The 22229-nt window shown below is 45.6% G+C and overlaps 1 protein-coding gene across 1 annotated transcript in view; it reads left to right on the forward strand.

Moving 5' to 3' along the window:
• Positions 1 to 22229, forward strand: part of CACNA1I (calcium voltage-gated channel subunit alpha1 I) — a 148407-nt gene that overhangs the window by 55957 nt on the left and 70221 nt on the right. The window contains exons 5-8 of the mRNA XM_074221080.1: positions 6211 to 6526; positions 7545 to 7637; positions 15057 to 15369; positions 18665 to 19065. Of these exons, the coding sequence (XP_074077181.1) occupies positions 6211 to 6526; positions 7545 to 7637; positions 15057 to 15369; positions 18665 to 19065 (1123 nt within the window). The remainder of the gene's footprint in view (positions 1 to 6210; positions 6527 to 7544; positions 7638 to 15056; positions 15370 to 18664; positions 19066 to 22229) is intronic.

Consider the following 22229-nt stretch of genomic DNA (forward strand, 5'->3'; position numbering starts at 1 on the left):
CTGGCCCCAGGGAGCTAAGAATCTAGTAAGAGAAATGAGAACCAAACACTAACAGCAGCAATTCAAGCCAACATTGATTAAGCACATACTGTATGCAGAGTACTATGCTAGACCCCTGGAAAATAGAAGTAAAATGTGTGTGTACACACATATTCACACACACACACACACACAGAGCCTCTAGAAACAAACACAAGCACAACCAAGTGCAGATGGCCCCTAAATGAGCTGCTTTGCTTGAGACCTCTCTCCACAAGAGCTGGAAGGAAGGAGGGAAGGAAAGAAAGAAGGAAGGAGGGAAGGAAGGGAAGGAGGAAAAAATCCTCAAATATCAGTGTGAGGTTGGTTGGGGGAGATCAGGAATGGACACTGATGCTCACACTGGACCCACCGTCCCCTTCCCTATATTAAACTCCCATCTGTCGCTCCCCAGTCACTCTCTCCTCTTCCCTCCCTTTCATGCTCTGAGGTCTCTCCTCTGTTGAAATATGGTAGATAGATGGGTAGAGAGTGGGGGGGGTCTTGAATTCAAATGCTGCTTCTCCTTATTATTCATGTGACCTTGGGCAAGTTCCTCTGCAATTCCTTCTGCATCTGAAGTTACTTCCAGCTCTTAGTCTGTGACTCTGGATCTCTTTTTCTCAAGGTCCTTGCATCCAGTGGTCCCCACTGAGGCTAGCTTCCTCTTGATGACATGACAGCTCTTGGCTGGCTCTCCAAGGGTGACTGCTCCTCTTTCTATATTTCCTGACAGCTGGGGATAGGGGGAGGAGTTGGCCAACTCCTCAATCCTCGCTGCTCTTTTCAGAGTCTCTCCTGGCCACCATCACCCTGAACCTCTAGAGGGAAGGAGAGGGAGAGAGGGAATAGGCATTTATATAGCCCCTCCTATGCATTGTGCAAAGAACTTTACAAATATTATCTCATTTGCTCCCCTAAAGAACCCTGGGAGATAGGTGCTTTTATTCTCATTTTACAGTTGAGGAAATTGAGACAGACCGAGGTGAGGTGACTTGCCCACGGTCACAGTCAGTAAGTGTCTGAGGTGGGATTTGAACTCAGGTCATCCAGACTCCAGGCCCAGGACTCTTTCCACTGTGATGCCACCTAATGGCCGTGTTACCTTTCCCTGATTGTTTTCTGGCCTGTGCTCCGGTTGTGATCTGCCCAGGGTAGGGGATGGTAGATTTGTTCAGCCCACGATAGCTTTGTCAAGACGATCTCCTCCATCGTACCGATGCCTATTGAGTTTGTAGTCTGCGTGAGCTCTGAGTCTTGTCACAGCTCTTCTCTCTTGTTCTGGCAGCATGGTTGGTTTTTTCATAACCCAAGTAGAAGTCTTTACAATCATCCGCATTGTGTTTTTTTATTAATAGATTTGGCCATTGTTCTAGGCTGTCAAGATCTTTTTAGATCAGGATTCTGTCACTGAATGTTTGTCTGTCCCTGACAGCTTCATGTCACCTAACAATTTGATAAGCTTGCCATCTCTGCCTCCATCCCTGCCTCTATCCTCCTTGGCACGTGCTCCGTCTAGTCAACGTCCTTCCTGAAATGAACTGGAGCTGAACTTGGCTTCCAGATGTTTTCCACAGTGTGTGTCAGAAAGCTCGGGGCAACTGAGAAACATCCAGGAGGGGCAGCAATTCGATTAGCTCAGCCACCGTAAAACAAGGGGTCCAGGGATGTGGCCCTCCTTGATCTAACCCATAATTAGAAGCAATGACAGCTCTGACCACCATGATGGTGGAATCCAGTTGGTAACTTAGAGTCATGGCAATGCAGAACCATATCGTAAGGGCCACTTGACCAATGTTCACCATCTGAAATGTATACAGTATGTCATACCTGTGGTTCACCAACGTCCCACCAAGAGGAAGTGTGTTTCATCATCATTCTCTGGAATCAAGATTGTTATTTGCCTTTTACTCCAAATTCTCCTGTTTTTTAGGGTTACTTTATGGTGTCATTTTTACGTTCATTAGGTAAATCCTTTTCTTGGTCCTGCATCAGTTCATACAGGTCTTCTCAGAAATCTTCTTAGGGCACGATCATATTCTTATATATTCATAGACCACAATTTGTTCAGCCACTTTCTTTCCAGAATCCTGCCATCACAAAGATGGCACAAATTAATCACAAAGATCATTAATATTTTGGTATGAATGGGAATTTTCTGACTTTGTTCTTATCACACATGCTTAGTTGTGAGATCATTGGGTCAAAGGGTAATAATAATTTTAGCTTTCCTCCTAGAATTAAATTGACACAGCATAGGCATAACTTGACCAGGGTAAAGGGCAGTGAGATCCTCATTTCATGGAATCATAATAGTTTAGAGATGCAGGGAGCTGAGAAGCCATGGAATCCAGTTCCCCTTATTTTACAGATAAGGAAATTGAGGCATAGAATAATTAAGAGACTTTCCCCAGATCACACTGAGGCAACTGTGTTTCTTCTGAAACCCAGTTATCTGATAATTTAGCCCCAGGACCACCTGGCTCTTCTGACAAAACCCCTCAAGTGACTCCAACCCCCCTGTTTGTGCTCAGCTGCTCCCAGCATCCCCTGCTAAGTCAGCTCTTTATCCTCCTGGGAAAGGCCAAAGCAGAGTGATCTTGACAAGTGACTTGAGCATTTTTCCCCAGGCCCTGAGCAGCCGGGATTCTGGAAACCTAAGATGGAGCGAATACAGTGGAAGGGGAGGGAACTGGCTAGCGTGGATCTCTGAAGGAGACTGTCAGGGTTGGGAGACTGAGAGGCTGTGTGTGTGTGTGTGTGGGGGGATTGCCTCTATGTTCTCTTTTTAATTGGAGGGGGGGAAGAACCCGGAGTGGTCTGCCTGAGGGGTGGGCCAAGTAGAGAGGAGGCCAGGCCTGCACAGGTAGGGTAGAGGCCCAGGGAGGAAGGGGCTTCTGACCCCATTCATCTGCCTCTGCCCACCTGCAAAGTCTCTATTTCCATGGTGAGCTCCTGTACTCACCACCCCCTCCAGGAAATTGCAGCTTGCCCCGGGGAAACTGTGTCTTCCTCTCCTTGGGCCTCTCCTGGGCTAGGTGCGGGTGCACCCCACTTTAAGGATCAAAAGCAGGACAACTAAGGAGCGGCTATCAGCTTCATTGAAGAGAATTCACCTGCTATAAATAGAACTCCTTGAAAGAGAGAGCTTCTGCAGGACATTGATATTTAGGGAGATGTGGGCAAGGGTGAAGCCCTGATCTATGAGTTCACTGGCCTAAGGAACAGAAACCTTCCCCCTCAAATTCAGAAGAGCAGCTTATAATAATAGACAATTACTACAGATAGAGCGCTAGACCTGAAGTTAGGAAGTCCTAAGTCCAAATCCCATCTCAGGCACTTACTTTCCTCATGACTCTAGACAAGTCACTTCAGGAACTTTCTTCTTCAGTTTCCTCTTCTTTAAAACTTCCAGGGTTGTTATGTGGATCAAATGAGATATTTGTGAAAAGCTTGGCATAGTGCTTGGTACGTTGTAGGTGCTTAATAAAGGTTAATGGAGTGATTGATTGGTTGGATTGGATCCTTAACCACATCCCTGGGAAGGAGAGGGCTATTATTATCTCCATTTTACAGATGAGGAAACTGAGGCTAACAGCATTGTAGTGACTTTTCTAGAGTGATACAAGTTAATAACTCTTCAACACCAGATTCTCCACATTCAGTGCTCTCCTCACTATCTCACTGCCTGATTCATATGCAGCTATATGCCTATCTGTATATTTTTATACATATATGTGTATGTATGTTATTATATGAAAGGGAGCACAATGCAGTAGACAGTTGACTTGAGACTGATGTCCTAATTCTGACATGGGGCAGAAGGGGACATTTCTCTTCCTTCATTTGCACAAATTGCTAGATCCTAATTGTGACTATGAATATAATTAATGCATACACAAGAGGCTTTGAATGTATGCCTCTGTAAAATGGATGCAAGAGACCATGTGACATGCTAGGGAGAAATTTGACTTCGGAACCATGATCTGGCTTCAGGTTGTGCTTCTGACACTTACTGCATAGAACATCCTGGTTAAGTCACTTATTCTAAGATTGAGAGAAGCAAGGTGGTGCAGTGAGGAGAGCACCAGCCCTGGAGTCAGGAGGACCTGAGTTCAAATCTGCCCTCAGACACTTAATAATTGCCTAACTGTGTGACCTTGGGCAAGTCACCTAACCCCATTGCCTAAAAGTAAAAAAAAAAAGATTGAGACCCAGTCTTTTTTATGTCTTGGACTCCATGGACAGTTTGGGGAAGTCCATGAACCCTTTCATGAATCATGTTTTTGAATGCATAAAATGCATAGGATTATAAGGAAAAATGATTATATTGAAATATAGTTAACTGTTAAATGCTAACATGTTCACTGATCCCAGGTTAAGAATCGCTGCTGTTCCTGGGGACTCACCTGACAGGTAGAGGATGATTGGTTTTGCTGGAGAGTATCCGTATTAGGAACTCCCTGAATTGATCTGGTCATGGATTTGATCCACCAAAAAATAAAAACAAACACAACAGATGAAATTAACTTTATTCTAAGTTTTATTTGATTACAGTAAACTCCATTTACCTTGGCTTAGCCTCATCTATGCACACAATTTTTAAAAAAAAAGGAACTTTGGATGAAGGGAGGCAGCCGCTCCTTACCTGCTCTGGCTTTACATCTCTCTCTGAAACATTCAACAAATATTATTGTTTGTATCTAACTCCTACCCCTCGACACCATCCCAGGCTAAGAGCTCCAAGAGAGGAGAGACTTCAAATTTAGAACCACCTCAGAACCTAGCATAGGTTTCTTCACACTGTAGGCCTTTAAGAGTTTGTTTCATGAATTAATGAATGAGTGAAGGAATGATCGGATGTAAGAAAGAGCAAGAAAATAGTGAATGGATGAATAAGTGAAGGAGTGAATGGACAAAGGAAAGAACAAATGAATGAATAAGTGAATGAATGAATAAGTGAAAGAACTGAGATTTTTTGAATGTTATTTTTTCAATTACATGCAAAGATAGTTTTCAACATTCATCTTTTTGTAAAGTTTTGAGTTCTACATTTTTCTCCCTCCCTCCCTTCCCTTTATGCATGTACAATCATGTTTAACAGATTTCTGTTTCTCATATTGTGAAAGAAGAATCAGGACTAAAGGAGGGGGAGAACTATGAGAAAAAGCAAAAAAAAAACCCAAACCAAATTTTAAAAAGTGCAAGTAGTCTGCTTTGGCCTGCGTTCAGACTCCATAGATTTTTCTTCCAATGTGGATGGCATTTTCCATCACAAGTCTTTTAGAAATGTCTCTGGTCACTGAAGTGCTAAGAAGAGCTAAATCCATCCTAACTGATCATCACACAATGCTGCTGTTACTGTGTACAATGTTCTCCTGCTTCTGCTCACTTCACTCAGCATCAGTTCATGGAAGTCTTTTCAGGCTTTGCTGAAGTCCGTCTACTCATGACTTCCAACAGAGCGATAGCATTCCGTCACATTCATTTGCCACAATTTGCTCAGCCTTTCCCCTATTGTAAACAGGCAGTGGTTTAGCAGTTTAATTAATCATTTTCTTTGAAAGGAACTGGTCTGCAAATCATGAAATTCCTCCCTCCTTGGAGCTCCACTTGACTGTTGTTCAGGCAGAGAATATAGACATGATCATAAGTGGGAAGGGAGGGAGAAGGTGGATCATGGAACAATCAGATTTGGAGTTTGAGTGATCCCACAGGACAGGACAATAGAACAGTCACAACAGTCATGACCATCTTGTGGGAATGGCTAAGTTGATTATATTGTCTCCGGGATCCATTATTGCTGTTTGAGATTAGTACAGGCTATACTGATTCACTTCACTTAACACAGGCAAAAGAATACAGAGCTTCTCAGGATTAAAATGAATTATTTTGGCTTTGTTTTCATGTGTCTCAGAGCCTCTGCCTGTGAAAAGGATTTCTAGAAACTAAATTAGTATGATAAAATTCATTATACATCTTATCAATCAATAAGAAAATCATAATTCTCTTCACAGAATGAATAGACAAGGGAAAGAGCAAATGAATGGCTTCCCTCTAGTGTCCTACTCTTGTGAGAATGTTCTCAGTTCTCTGATGGGATGTATATAGGAGCCTGTTGGTAGGCTGAGGTCACTGGTTGGGCATCAGGTAGGGGGACAAACCCACTTCTTTTGCCTCTTCCTTTATCAGACAAGGAGATCTCACCCTCCCCCCTTACTACCAGCCGGAGGAAGATGATGAGATGCCGTTCATTTGCTCACTGTCGGGGGACAATGGCATTATGGGTTGCCATGAGATCCCCCCACTCAAGGAGCAGGGCCGTGAGTGCTGCCTGAGCAAAGATGACTTCGCCTACTATAGTGCAGCGCACCAGGACTTCAACATCAGTGGCATGTGTGTCAACTGGAACCGCTATTACAACGTGTGCCGAACTGGCAGTGTCAACCCCCACAAGGGCGCCATCAACTTTGACAACATTGGCTACGCTTGGATTGTCATATTCCAGGTGACAGCCCTAGCAGATGGGGTGGGAGGTGATGGTGATGGGGCCCAGGATTTTGTTGGATACACAGGGGTACAGATGGATGTCTTGTACCCAGTGGGGTCAATCGTCCATAAAGTAGATTGATGGGACATGCCCCTTACTTCCTTGAGGGCACCCCTACAGGAAGCAGTACACAAAGAAGAGCCTGCCCCTGCCCCATACTCCTTGGGTGACCTCAGGCTAGGCCTTAGTTTCCCATCTATAAAATGAGAGTCAGACCAAATATTCTAAGGTCTCTACCGGATATAGACTTGTGATCCTCTGATACTTTCTGGTGCCTCCTATAAGTCTTGGTGATCGCTGACTGCAGAGGCTCACTATCTTCATGCCCACCTCAAGCTGGGGTCTTTCTCTCCTCCCAGTATCCCCTCCACTGGAAGTGAGGTACAAAGGACCCCAGACCTAGCTCTGCCACTATGGGAAAATCAGTAGCACCTCAGCTTCCTCATCTGTGAAGTGGTGGTACTACTGAGACTAATAACACGTTAGACTATGAGGCAACCTCACAGGATTGATGGAAAAGAAGAGCTTGATAAAGTTATAAAATTATAAGGCACTAGAGAAATGTGAACCAATAGCTAACATCCCCTATTCTAAGACCCTTTCCAGCTCTGACATTCCCTGTTCTAAGGTCCTTCCCTATTCTGTCCTTCCTTATCCTTAGTGACCTCAACTCTAGTCTCATTCTCTGATTCCAGGTCCTTGAAGTGTCTTTTTAAGAGTAGGCATGGCCTTGGCCTTGGCCTTGAGCCATCTCAGAAGTAAGAGGGAGCTGCTGGAATAGCAAAGTAACAATCTGGAGGGGGAAACAGCCCAGTATCTTGAATATTTGTCACTTATCATGGACTTCCCAGAGGGAGGAACTGGAGCACCCAGCCTAGGTCAACCTCCCCTATTAGGGACCTCTGGGCCCAAGGCAAAGTCAATTAGCTTCCCTTTATCTCCCCCCCCCCCTTGTCTTCCTCCCTGTCTTCCACAGGTGATCACCCTAGAAGGCTGGGTCGAAATTATGTACTATGTCATGGATGCCCATTCCTTCTACAACTTCATCTACTTCATCCTTCTCATTATAGTAAGTGTTGGGGGCCCTAAAGCCAGACATGGAGGGGCTCCTAGACAGACCCCTTTAGAGAGTGAGGGAGTAACCTGGATCCTGGAGACACTGAATCCTCCAGTGGACATTTTTCTGAGATAGAGAGGAAGAGGAAAGCTGGCAAGAGGAAGGGTCAATGCATTTGTTTGAAGCTCAACCAGCCAGAGGGTGATTGGAGGTAGTGGCTGAAAAAGGGAGCCATCAGTTTTGATTGCTGCTATTTTTCATCCTGAGTCAAGTTTGCTGTGCATCATTTCTCCTGCTCCTATTTTCCACTGGTCTGGTTTTTGGAGGTTGGTGGTGCAGAGCCCTGGCCTAATTCCTGATACTCTCCACTCCCACCCCATTCCCCCTTCTTCTGCTTAGAGGGTCCCATCTGGGAGTCTCTCTTCTTCAGGCAGATCCAAGGGGGGGGGGTACAGGTAAATGCAAAAGGAAGATTTGAGATGAGGAAAGTATTTGTAGAAATTTAGTCCTTTTACTTTCATAGCAAAATCCTTGAGAACTTTCAGGAGCTTCCAATCTCTTGGGGAATGGGGTTGGGAAGTAAAGGAATGTGATCTATGCCAGGATAATGATCACCCCTGCCTTGCAAGGGTGTTGTGAGGAACAAAGGCAAGGGTGCATGTGGCTCACTTAGGATCACGGTGTGGTAGACAGAGCACTGGCCTCCAGATCAGGAAGACCTTTGATCAAATTTTCCCTCTGACCCATCCTGGCTGTGTGATCATGTGTAAGTTAATTCATGTCCCAAGGGTCTTGGCCAGTTTCTAAGACTCTTAAAATGAAAGGCAACTGAGTTGTACAATGGTTAGAGCATCAAGCCTGGTGTCAGGAAGACTCATCTTCTTCAGTTATTCATGTGACCTCAGGCTTTTCCTTCACCCAATCTGCCTCAGTTTCCTCATCTGCAAAATGAGTTGGAGAAAAAAAATGGCAAACTACTCTAGTATCTCTGCCAAAAAAAAACCCCAAATGGCATCATAGAGAGTAGAAGTGGAAGTGCTGGCTAGCTTTGGTATAGGGACTTTTCCCCCTGGGAATTCCCCAAACCAATGAAGTTCCAGACCTGATCCTCATTGCACAGATGTCAGGCTATCCAACCCATTCTTTCCATCTGTCCTATGAGACGTTACACCTGGGATGACCCCTCAGGAACTTTCTAGTCCTAAATTTGTGATCCTGGATGAAATGAGATGGAGTCAAAAGAGACCTAGTAGCCAGCTGGCCTAACTCCCTCATTGTACAGATGGGAAAACTGAGTTCCAGAGAAGTGAAATTATTTGTTTAAGGTCATACAAATAGCAAGTGACAAAGTCAAAATTTATATTCAGATCCTTTGATTCTGACTCTAAAATCTGAAGCCCTGTCTTTTCTTACCAAGGAGCCAGATCTTGGAGTGGGCCTGGCAGCTCCTCCAGATGTGTTGAGAACCTTTCCTAACCCTTGGAGAGCTTCCCATCTCCCAGCCAGAAAGGTCAGAGAATCACAAGAGCCTGGAAGTTGAACACTGGCCCTGGAAAGAGGCATAGATTTAGAAGCAAAGGACCTTTCCTATTCCCTATGTGACTTTCAGAAAGGTCAACTTGCCTCCCTGGCTCCAGTCTCCTCATCTGTAAAATGGGGGTGTTGTACTAGGTGGCCACTGAAACTCTTCTGGCTCTAGGCAGGATCCTGTACCCTCCAGGCTCACCTGGCCTTAGGTTCTTGCCAGTTAGAGCTGGCAGGAAACTCTGAAGCCACTGATTCCAATCCCAGAGTCAGAGGACCAGAACAGCAAATCCTATAACTCCCCCTTTCTATGTGACTTAGTTTCCCCACTTCTAAAATGCAGGGACTGGGCTAGATGACTTCTGAAATCTTTGTCCCCTTTGTCCCCTTTAATGATGTTGTGATCCTCTGACTTGGGGTGAAATAAGCTGCCCAAGTCCTAGGGAGAGATCAGAGAATTGTCCAAATAACCTTGCAGTTTGATGCATTATTCTTTCCACTGTCCCATCCTCTCATTTACAGATAGGGAAACTGAGGCCCCTGCAGGATGACTTGCCCATGGTCACAGAGTAGGGCCCCTGGTTTTCTGGGAATCTGATCTAGGGCTTTCTACTAGGAGATGTTCTGTCTTCTGGGAGCTGGGTCATTGGAGTTGAGAGTCATATGCTGATTCCTGAGGGTCCCTTTGACACTCTTTAAAGGGTCAGCTCCTCCCCTCCATGATCTTAGGAGTTGGCCTGATGCCTCATGACAAACTTCCTGGGTTCTGGAAGCTGGAGGAGCTGGAAAAAGTCCTAGGTGATTCTGAGCCTCGGACAGCTGGGGCCTCTCAGTGGAGCCCACAGAACCAACTTTGAGCCTTCCTTCCCAATGGCCAGCGGAGCATGCAGACTGGGCCCCAGAACTGTCCTTCTCTGGTGGTTTTCATTCCCCACCCAAAAGGCCAGAGGGGCCTGACCCTTGAGTGAAGTCAACCACAAATGTTTACAATGCCTACAGCTGGGACTTTTAGACTTTTTAGGAATTCAGAGAATTGGAGGAGACAGCCCATGCCTAAAATTATTTAGTATGTTTAAGGCTAGTCCAGGGGGCTGAGCTGGAGGGACTTGGAGGGATGAGAGACAGGGGCAATAAAAGAAAGGAATGTGGGCAGCCACTGGAGCCAAGAGCAGCCCCCCAAATGCCTCACGTTGGGGACTGACATCCCCAAATTCAAGCAGAGCAGTGGAGTCAACATCACCATGTCCAAAGTTGTCCTGGGAAGGACAGAGAAGGGATAGAACCTTTTAGATCTCAGATCTGAGGTGTAGAAGAAGGGGGGATCCACACCCATCTAGGCTTCCTGGGTCCAGGATTCAGGACACCTCAGCTGTTTCTTAGGGGGAAGTGGAGTCCTACTTAAGCGGGTCTGACTGATTTCCCACCTCTGGAAGAAAGAGGAATTCACTAGGAGACTTGCTGTCTCTGGTCTAAAATAGGAAATTTCAAACATGGAGAACTCTAGAGAAGGAACAGGGACAAACAGGCAATGAGTAGGCAGCCTAGTCAATGGAGAGAAACTAGCCCAGAGAAGCTAGAGTACCCCCAGTGCCTAAGTGGGCCAATGCCATGATTTACCCGAGGGGCAAAAGGACAGAAGGGGAACATCCCTACCCCAGGAGCTTGCTTCCCTTCCATTGGGGAAAACTCCCATGTTCACAAGTTGGAAAGGCAACTTACCGCAGTAGAGAAAATACTGAACATGGAGTCAGGAAGACCTGGATTCAAATTCTGTCTCATATACTTATAAGCTGCATGACCCTGGACAAGTCACTTAACCTCTGTCTCAGTTTCTCCCACTATACAATGAGATGGTTGGACTCATGACTTCTTAGATTCATCTTTAGATCTAAGATTCTATAGCCATATATAGCACAAAGACAATGGAAAAAGGAGGGGGGAGACAAAGAAGGCTTCCTGGCACAGATGCCCCTTGAGCTGTTTTTTTTTTATTTTTTGCAAGCCAGTGGGGTTTATTGTGCCCAAGGCCACAGAGCTAGGTCATTATTAAGTGTCTGAGGTCGGATTTGAACTCAGGTCCTCCTGATTCCAGGGCTGTTGCTCTATCCACTGCGCCACCTAGCTGCCCCTTGAGCTGAATTTTGAAATAATGCAAGGATCCTGAGAGACCAGAGAAGGAGGGAGTGATGTTATTACACCTGTATCTGAGGAAGGTTATTTAGGCAGCTGGAGAGGAAAGGAGGCTCTTATCATGGTCTCAATGTCCAGTGGAGAGTACCTGAACTATAGGGGCCGGATTCAAGAGAGTTTTGAAGATAGAAGTGACAAGATTTGGCAGCTGATGGAAAATGGGGAGGGCTGAGGGAGGAAGACAGTCTAGGATGCTTGAAGTGTGAAGATCCTGAAGGATGCTCCTGGCCTCAGTAGGAACAGAGAGATTTGGGGATGGAATCTGTTTTGGAAGGTTGAGTTTGAGATGCCTAGAGGCCAACCATGCAGGAGGAGATACCAGCAAGCAGCTTGGCACCAGGCCTGACTGGAGTTTAGGGGAGAAATTCAGGCTGGAGTGAGAGAATCAATATTTGAACCCATGAGATTTAGCAAGCTGTAGAGAGAGGGATGAGAAGACTCACAATCCTTCTCATTCTTCAGCTCCCAGGCCTGGCTCTGGAGGCAGCAGATGAGTGATGGAGACAGAGAGAGTGGCCAGACAGGCAGGAGGAGAATCAGGAGAGAAAACACACAGAACTCAAGTCAGGAGAGCGTGACCAGGGAGAAGGAGTTGGGGCAGCAATGGTTAGAGCTGCAGAGACATCCTGAGGAGAAGATGGGAGAATGAAAAGATCTCGGGTAGTGGACAGGAAGAACAGAAAACTGGGAGTGCTGAATGAGGAAGTGGAGGCCACGAGAGTGGGCAGCTCCTTCTAGGATTTTAGCAGAGAAAGGGAGGAGGGTGATCAGCTGGTAGCTTCAGGGGAGAGAAAGGCCAAATGAGGCTTGCCCTCTAAGGATGGTGTAGCCCTGAGCATCTTCATAAGCCAAGGGGACAGATATAGACAGAGATCAAATATAGGCAGAAGAGAGGAATGAAAGATGCCTCAGATAGATTGACCTTGACAGGGAGAAGGGCCATATCTTTTGTACAGATGGGGACAACGGAGAGAGACTAGGGGAAGGCATGGAGAGATTTGGGCATCTGAAGCATCAGAGGAGAGAAAAAGATCATGGCAGGTCAGTGGTTCACGAAGTCATAGATTTAGAATTGGAAAGGATTGTAAAGGCCGTCTAGTCCAACTGCCTCATTTACAGATGAACTCAAGATCTAGGGATGTGAATGATGTAGTTAGTATGTGGCAGAAAGGAGCAGGATTTCAGCCTAGATCTGTGGGTCCCTGGAGATTGAAATGAATTCACCAGGACTTTTTAGTTCAGTAGATGAGATAATCTACTTAAGGAGCTGTTAAAACAAAAGATTACTACTACTACTACTACTACTACTACTACTACTACTACTACTACTACTACTACTACTACTACTACTACTACTAGTGTTTTATCATCTATAAGATGAAAGCTGGGACCACCTTCTCTGAAGGTTTCCATCAGCTCTGAGCATCTCCTGACTATCATTCTGTACAAAGAAAAAGAAGGAAACTCAGCTGAGCAGTTGTAGGATATGCCATGCTTGTCCAGAGAACTGAGCCATGGTGGGGTGTGGGGGATTTCCCAGAATCCTACAGGGCAGTGGGATCCACCCAGAAAACCAATTTCTACCACTCTGGAAAGGGAGAAAGGGAAAACGGAATGATTTTAGAGGGTGGGGAAAGGGATGGAAGAGGTTAGACTGGGTGGAGGGTAGCATCAAAAGGGTGGAGGGCAGCAAGCAATGGATTTAGTCTGTTTTGAAGGGGATGAAAAACATCTTTCTGTCCAGTTCCTAAACAGGTCTGGGTGGTTTTTCAAAGATTTATGCAAATGACAGCAAGCTGGATCTTCCTTCTTTGAAAAATAGTTGCTTGAATTGACTCCCCTGAGCCCCAGAGGAAGGGTGAGTCTAGGGAGAAAACAGAGAAGGATATCAGAACCAAGGAGGCCCCAAAAGTCATTGTCTGAGGGTAGAGAAAGCAGAGAGGAAGGTGGCACAGGCAGATTTCAACCAATTCACGTCAGCTTCTTGAGGACAGGCATTCATTGGAGGGACTCTGTTTTTCTTGGGTCTCCAGCACCATGCATGACGGAGCTTGTGGGTGCTTAGTTTTCAACTTTTAGAACTCTCTTAGAATTGCTATTGTTCTGGATATGATAAACTAGAGAGCTGATTAATAATAATGGAGGAATTTGAGGCCTGAAGGATAGTTCTTTCTTGGCATAGGAAGGTTAATTAGGCCTAGAGAAGGTTTCTCTCTGCCTTAGCCAAGATTTCCCTCTACCCACTATTGGTTTCTCTCAGGCTGGGTAGGTCAGAGGGGGCTCAGTCTCAGGAAGTTATCCAGGTCTAAGGGGAAGTTTATCTGGCTTCTCTTAGGTTTTTCCCCTCTATTTCCCCATTGAAAACCATTACAAAGTTTCCACCAGAAATTTTTCTCTAGGTCCTTCTGACTAAAACACAGGAGGAGGAAGGAGATTGCTGGGGAAAGGGAGAGGGAGTCAGAGATGAAGATGGAGAGGCAGAGACAGAAAGACCCAGAGAGATAAACAGAGACAGAGAGGGAGAGGGAGAGGGAGAGGGAGAGGGAGAGAGAGAGAGAGAGAGAGAGAGAGAGAGAGAGAGAGAGAGAGAGAGAGAGAGAGAGAGAGGAAGAAGGGAAGAGATAGAGTAGAACGTCCTTCTTCATCCTCTTTGGGAAGGTCAGATCTTATTAGATCTGCACATCTCTTCCTTCCTGAGGTGATGAGAGAGAACAAAGATAATAGGTTGAATTGGTGATGCCAGCGTTTCATTTGCTGGACTGAGCTCATAGCAGAGGCCTGGCTGCCAGCATGAGTGAGCCCTATCCTCCCCGAGGTGCCACCCCTAGGGGTTCTTCACTGCAGCCCTTCCCTGCAACAGTGCTTTTCTCAGGACCCAACCTGAGCAATCTTCTATCTTCTATCTCTGTCTGTGTCTCTATGCCTCTGTATCTATTTGATTTTATTTCTCTTTCTTGTTCATGATCTCTTTTTCCAAAACTTTGTGCCATTGTCTATCTCTGTCTCTGTCTCTTCCTCATCTTTGTGTGGATATCTGACTGCATCTCTTCATCTCTCTTGCTTCTGTATATCCCCCTTGGTCTCTGCTTCTATCTGACTATTTGATTTTTTTGTGTGTCTGTTTATCTCTAACTCTCTGTCTTCATATTTCCCTGTGTTTTTCTCAACTTTGTGTATATATGATGGTTGGCTCTCTTGGTCTTTCTCTTTCTGTCTCTCCATGTCTTTCTTTTCCTCTCCTACCTCCGTTGTCTGTCTGTCTATCTATCTATCTATCTATCTATCTATCTATCTATCTATCTATCTATCTATCTATGTCTTACACTGTCTCTTTTGGTGCCCCTGTGTGTCTGTCCTTGTCTGTGTCTCTCTCAAATCTCTCTCTCTCTCTCTCCTTTTTCTCTCTCTGTCTCTCTTTGTTTCTGTCTCTCTCTATCCCTCTCCCTGTGTCTTTCTGGTTTTCCCTCCCTCTCTCCTCCCCAACTCTCTCTCTGTTTATCTCCTGTCTTTTTGTGCATGTCCTCCCTCACTCTCTCACTGGATCTCTTGGTCTCTCTCTCTCTTTCTCCCTTCCTCCCCTCTGTGGGTCCGATGGTCTCATTGTGTCTTGCTCGGTGTGTTCCCCTGGTCTCTTCTGCTTCGGCCTCTCTCCATGTGCCCCTCCCCTCTCCCCTCCGTCTCTGTCGTTCTCCTTCCTCTTCTCCCCGTTGGTCACAGGTGGGCTCCTTCTTCATGATCAACCTGTGCCTCGTTGTCATAGCGACCCAGTTCTCCGAGACCAAGCAGAGAGAGCACCAGCTGATGCAGGAGCAGCGCAGACGGTACCTGTCCTCCAGCACCGTGGCCAGCTACGCAGAGCCTGGGGATTGCTATGAGGAGATCTTTCAGTATGTCTGCCACATTTTGCGAAAGGCCAAGCGCCGAAGCCTGGGCCTCTACCATGCCCTCCGCAGCCGCCACCAGGGCCAGGTGGAGCCTGGCATGGGTGCCAAGCCTGAGGCGGGGTGTGCCAAGGAGCAGAGGCGGGACAGTAAGTGCCCCAGGTGGGGGAGCAAATCTCAGAAGTCCAGGCCACTCACTCCAGAAAGAAGAACTATCCCTAAAATTCAGTCATTCATTTACTTAATCACTACTCACTTATATCTCACCCCCTGTGTGCATTGTACTGCTGGCTGGGGACTCAACAGAAGCTCAAGGCCATTCAGTGAAATAATAATTTTTTTTAGTATTTAGCACTTTATTTCCCCCCCCAGATAAATGTAAACACAATTTTTAACACTTTGAATTCCAAATTTTCTCCTTTCCTCCTTTCCCATGTTGGGAAGGCAAGCAATACAATATAGGTTATCCATGTGTAGTCCTGCAACACATTTCCATAGTAGTCATAATCAAAAAAAAATCCTCAAGAAAAATAATGTAGAAAACAGTCTGCTTTTAATCTGTATTCAGACACCATCGACTCTTTCTCTGGGGATGGATAGCATTTTTCCTCATAAATCCTTCAAAGCTGTCTTGGATCACTGTATTGCTGAGAAAAGCAAAATCATTTACAGCTGATCATCTTTGTACACAGTACATTTCACTTTGCAACAGGTCATGTAATTCTTTCTAGGCTTTTCTGCTCAATATTTCCTATAATAGAATAGTATTCTGTCATACTCACATACCAAAATTTGTTGTCATTCCCCTATGATGGGCATCTCCTCAATTTCCAATTCTTTGCCACCGGAAAAGAGCTGCTATCAATATTTTTGAATATATGGGTCCTTTTCCTTCTTTAAAAAATCTCTTTTGGGGTATAGATCTAGTGGTATTGCTAGGTCAAAGGACACGCATAGTTTAATAGCCCTTATGGCATAGTTCCAAATTGCTCTATAGAATGGTTGATTCAGCTCACAACTCCACTCACCATGTATCCATTTCTCATCTTTCCCACATTCTCTCTAACATTTGTCATTTTCCCTTTTTGTCCTGTTATCCCATCTAATCAGTATGAGGGAAAGTACCTCAAATAATCATTAAGCACCATGGTTAGAGAACTGGACTTTGGAGTCAAAAAGAACTGTGTTCAAATCCCATCTCTGACACCTATTGCCTGTGTGATCCTGGACAAGTCACCTCCCTTCTCAGTGTATGTGGTAATTCTCTAAGACTCTGTTCCAGAGAAGGTGTCAACATTCACCTTTGTACCATGAAATCAAGGTCTAATTCTGTGTAAAGTCCTCTGCTGGCCCCTGGGAATGGAAAGATAGAGTCATTTAGTCCCATATTGTAAGGCTTAGCGGACTACAGGAACTGGCAGCTGACTGCTGAAAATATTCGTTCAATTCCTGCTGTATTCTGGTCACTATCCTAGGAGCTGGGGACACAGAGCAGGAAAATGCCTTGGTGACCTTGCTCAAATCATTTCAGTCCTATTAAAATTTTCTAAGAAAGCAGAATGCTACAAGAGAAGATGGTAGGGGTGAAGGTAAGGAAGGAGGGCAATGGGGAAAGAGGAGAGGTGTGTTCCCAGGCAGGGAAGGAAGGAGAGGGGAGTCTTGAGCTGGAGAACTGGGAGCTGTCCTTGGTCCTCAAGCATGGCATTTGTGGAGAGAAGACTGGAGTGGTAGCTTGGAGCCTGAAATGGTAATAACTGACATTTCTGTAGAAGAGGAGCCTGGGAAGTCATCTGTAATAGTGGGAGGCTTGAGAACTGATCTCTGATGCTTACAACTCGTGTGATCTTGGGCAAGTCTTTTTAACTTTATGTACTTTAATTTCCATATCTGTAAAGTGAAGAGGTTGGACGAGATGGCCCAGGAGGCCTTCTGAGTCATCCACATGCCTTTAGTCTCTTTATTTCTTAATCCTGAACCATATATTTACTTGGGGAAAACAGCAACAACAAAAAAACTGGATCACCAGAATCAATGGAGAGGCTGCTGCTATTTTTGATGAGACCAATGAATGATATTCTAAGTGAATCCCCCAAACTACAAGTATCTGGCCAGGTTGTAAGCATGACAACCAAAGTCTTGATTTCTGACAGGGACAAAGTTGCTACTGAAAATGCTGCCCATATGCAGCCATCAATCTCAGACCTTCAGCATCCCTGTCAATACACTTAGCTCTTAGTCATAGTGTAAGGGCCAGCTTAGAACCATTTTAGAATCCCAGGCTTTCCCTTCTTAGAGACATTGCCTACAGGCAGCCCAGGATGGGGTCCTCTTTAAAATTGTGGATTATAATTAAGCTGTGACTAGAAGCTGCTTCCTTCCTTCCCTCTTCCTTCCCCTCTTTCCTTTCTCTGTTCCTTTTTTCCTTCCTCCCTTCCTTTGCTCCATTCTTCATTCATTTGTCCATTCATCCTTACCTTCCTGATCATGGCAATAAGATGTTAAATGGGTAACCAAGAGAGAGCACTCTTTGAGAAAAGCTCCTGCAGCCTCATAGAAATCTGAGCTTGAGCAAATGACTCTTTGTAGGCCTCTGAATGGAGCAGATCATTCTGTGCCCTTGCTCACATTGTTCCTTATTCTGTAATGTTTCTCTCCTCCTGTCAGAATTCCTTTTCTTGAAGTCCCTCCCCAGAATGAGGAATGTGGGGGAAATGACTGGATTTGGAATCAGAAGATCTGGGTTCAAATCCTAGATCTGCTGCTTGCCACCCATGAGACTTTGGGCAAGTTACTTCATTTTCCTAGTCCTCTGCTTCTAACCCCATCCTGTAAAATGAGGGAGCTGAATTAGGTGACCCCTAAAGTCTCTCCCAGCTCTTAATTTAAGATGCTATGATACTTAGAGGCCTTACTTCAGAGCCATTTCCTCCATGAAGCATTCCCTGATCCCTCCACATGAAAGTCCCAGGACCGTATCCTTCAGAATCCCAAATGTCTTGGGTCATGTAGAACAGATTCAAACCTGATCTAACTAGTTTTTACCTGCTCAGTCCTTGCAGGAAGGTTGTGAGGATCAGATGAGATCCTACTGGGAGCAAACCTTTACCCTGGTGCTAAATAAATCATGCCCTTTCCTTCTCCTAGTTCAGATCTCTCCTTTTCACTAGCTCATTCTCCTTTGTCTCTTAGGTACTTGTAGAACATTCTTTTCCTCTTTAGATTGTAAGCTCCTTGAGAGCAGAGTTTGCCTCTATCTTTTTATCCCTGATGCTGAACCCAGGATTTTTTTCACAGAAAATGTGCTTAGAATTGGTGTTGAATTATCATTCTCTGTTGTGAATGGATACACATTCAATTTCCAGACCTTTCCTTTGGGGCCTTTTGGGAACGGGTCTACAACACGGAGCCTGAAAACCCGACTGACCTCTTCTCCTTGCCTTCCAGGGCTGTGCCAGAAGCACATCTCCTTGGATTACCCACCCCATACTCTTGTGCAACCTATCTCTGTGACACAGACCTCTGACCCTGGTCACTGCCCCCTCTGCCGACAAGATAGAGAACAATGTCTTTCTCTGGGAGAGAGTGATGATGACTTTGGGCAGGAGGAAGGCTCTGCCAATGAAGATGAAGGAGAAGGTGGAGGGAGCAGTGAAGGAACCCTGGACCTGGAGAAGGAGGAAGAGGAGGGAGAGAAAGGCAGTGGGGCAGCTACGCTGTGTGGGGATATTTGCCGGGAAGTGAGGGCCAAGCTGAGGGGCATCGTGGACAGCAAGTATTTTAACCGAGGCATCATGATTGCCATCCTGGTGAACACGGTCAGCATGGGCATTGAACACCACGAACAGGTAACCATCACTTTAGGCGGGGATGTGGAGGAGTTGGGGGTGGGAGTGAGGAAGGCATAGAGTGATGCTGAAGCTCTGGGTGGATGGCTATTGTTTTGTAAGTATTCCAAATCACATTTTCATGGCATTTAAGAGTTTCTAAAGCATTTTCTGAGGCTTACAGAAATCCTGTGACATGCCTAAGTTCTCACACCTCAGAAATGGCAAGCCTGAAAACTATTTGCTGAGTGGCAGGAACTGACATCTTCAGAACCTTCTGTGTCCAGAGCAGGACTGGATTCAGGGGCAGATACATCGTTTTCAGGAACATCAGAGTCTAGTTCTTATCCATTAAAGAATCCCAATGGAAATATCCCTGACCAGTGGTCATCCAGTCTCCGCTTGAAGGCCTCCATGGGTTCACCATGAACCCACCAGCTCCCCAGGCAGCTCCAGCCAAAGTTTCTCCTGATATAGAACCTAAATCTGTCTCTTCTCAGCTTTTACTCACTGCTCCTGGGGCCAAGCAGTATCCATATGATACTTGGTATTTCATATTCTTGAAGATAGTGTTCAGATTCCCTGGAGCACAGGATTAGAAGTAATAGGACCTAGGTTTCACTCCCACTACTTAATTAACTGTGGGACCTTGAACCAGTCATTTAACCTCTTCTCTTTGGAATTCAATTTCTTCATCCATAAAATGAGTGTTGAACGAAATGAACCTTAAGATCTCTCCCAGCTCCAACAAGTCTGTGTTCTTAGGCCTCTCTCAACTCTGGCATTTCCTTTTGTAAGGTCCTCCCAGATCTGACCTCTAGTTTAAGGTTGCCCCCATCACTGACCTTCCCTGTTCTAAGCCCCTCCCAGCCCTAACATTCACTGTTCTAAGGTTCCTCCTCTCACTCATATTCCCTGCCCTAGCTCTGATATATCAGATTCTGAGGTCTCTTCCAACTTTGAGAAAGTCGTGGCTTTGATAGAGGAGGCATTCCAAAGCAGGGAGGGCTGAAGGGTCCCCTGTTGGAGGCTGCAGATGTGTAGGAGCTATTTGGTGGTGGCAGGCACCCACTCCTCAGGGGTGGGCTCATAAACTGAAGAGACCCCTGGGGGCCAGTGCTAAAAGCCCGGGCTCCTTCTGCCTGACATCAGGTAGTTAGATTGGGGATAAGGATGAGTAAAGATTTCATAATAATGAGAAGAGGCAAAATGTTCTGTTAAGTGGCGAGCTCCCCATCCCTGGACATATTTGCGAAACTCAATGAGCTGCTCTCAGTGCTGTTATCAGGGGAATTCTTGTTACCAGTAAGAGTGGACTCCTTCCTACCCTATCATTCTATACTTGCCTTTTCAAATGAAATAATATATTATAGAGAGAGAACTTTGATTATCTTAAAGTATTATAAAAGTCTTAGCTGACATTTTTATAATCTCTCATCTGGGGGCCTCATAGGCCATCTGGGGAAACTAAGGCCCAGGGAAGGTCACATATGACTAAGATGGAATTCAAAATCCAATCTTTTTTCCACTATACCATACTACTCTTTTCATTCTTCCTTCCCTTCTCCCCCCAGTCTCTGTTTCTTCATCTGTAAAATGGGAGGGTTGAACTAGATAGTACATGAAGTCCCTTCTTGTTTTACATCCCATGAGATTTTTTCCCCAGGGCTATTTTCTTTCTTTTTTTAGGACTTTTTTTGGTAGGGCAAATGGGGCTAAGTGGCTTGCCCAAGGGCACACAGCTAGGTAATTATTAAGTTTCTGAGGCTGGATTTGAACTCAGGTACTCCTGACTCCAGGGCTGGCACTCTATCTACTTCATCACCTAGTTCCCCGCCCCCCCCCAGGGTTATTTTCTTCATAGCCACCTCCTTCTTCCCTTCCACTTTCTCCCTTTTATCCTTCTCTATTTTCCTATAAGCCTTTCTGATGTTTCAGAAGTCTTACTTTCCTCTACTCACCCACCCCCTGCAGTCCTCTCTGGGGTTCTGTCTCCTCTCCCAGCCTCCCTCTCATTCCTGCTCCCCATCCTGCTCCCCACTCTCATTTCCCTCTTCATTAGATAACCTAGTCCTCAGACTATTCAATTTACTTGAATACCCCCCATGGGAATGGCTCAGGCACTGTACCTACTTCTTTTTTCAGTCACTGGTTTGTCAGCATTTTGACTGAATTTTTTTTAAAAAAAGACACCACTGGGCTTTTGACAGGGAGAAACCTGATGGTAGTAGCCCCCAGGACCTTCCCATGTCCCCATTCCTGTCATGTCACCTCTCCCACCCTCAGAGTTTATCATGGATTATCTTTTCACTGAGTGCTTCGTATCCATCACTGACTTGGTGACTGACTGCCTCACCAGGTAGAAGAGGAGTCTTCTTTTTTTTTTTTTTAGCTTTTTGCAAGGCAAATGGGGTTAAGTGACTTCCCCTAGGTCATTATTAAGTGTCTGAGGTCAAATTTGAAATCAGGTACTCCTGACTCCAGGGCCAATGCTTTATCCACTACTCCACCTAGCCACCCCGAACAGGAGTCTTCTGTATAACTCCAGGCTCAGGTCTAGCCTACTGACTCCATACCCCCAGGGATGCTGTCATCCAAAACCTAAGAAGGGATTTGGAGGCTGGAAAAGATTGGCTTCTGAGAAAGAGATTAGCTGAACAAAAACACTTAGCCCAGTTAACGCTGACCAAGCTGACCATTGATGAGGTTGGAGGCCCAGAGGTAAACCTCGTGCCTTGGAGCAGTGGCCTGGTGGAGCAGATGGAGTGTTGGCGTTAGGGCTTGGAAGGTACAGGAGCAAATACTATCTATCTCCAAAATTCACTAGTTGCATGACCCTGAACAACTCTTCCTTGGCAAAACAGAGGTCATTTTGGAGCTTGATGGTCCTCAAAGACAAGCATTTTCAAATGCATCCTGATTCAGGATGAGGATGGATCCACAGCTTGCACAGAGGGTCGAGGGGGGTCCTGGATCTCTGCAGATCTCCTGGAGCCCTTTCACTGACCAAAGTAAGGCCATTGAGGAAGTCTTCTTTTGGCAAGGCAATGGGATTAAGTGATTTTCCCTATATCACACAGCTAGTAAGTATCAACTATCTGAGGCTGGATCTGAACTCAGGCCCTCTTGAATCCAGGGTGGGCTCTCTATCCATTGCACCATCAAGCTGTTCCTGAGAAAGTCTT

Source organism: Macrotis lagotis, chromosome 2, assembly GCF_037893015.1.
Source record: "Macrotis lagotis isolate mMagLag1 chromosome 2, bilby.v1.9.chrom.fasta, whole genome shotgun sequence".
Lineage (NCBI taxonomy): Eukaryota > Metazoa > Chordata > Mammalia > Peramelemorphia > Peramelidae > Macrotis > Macrotis lagotis.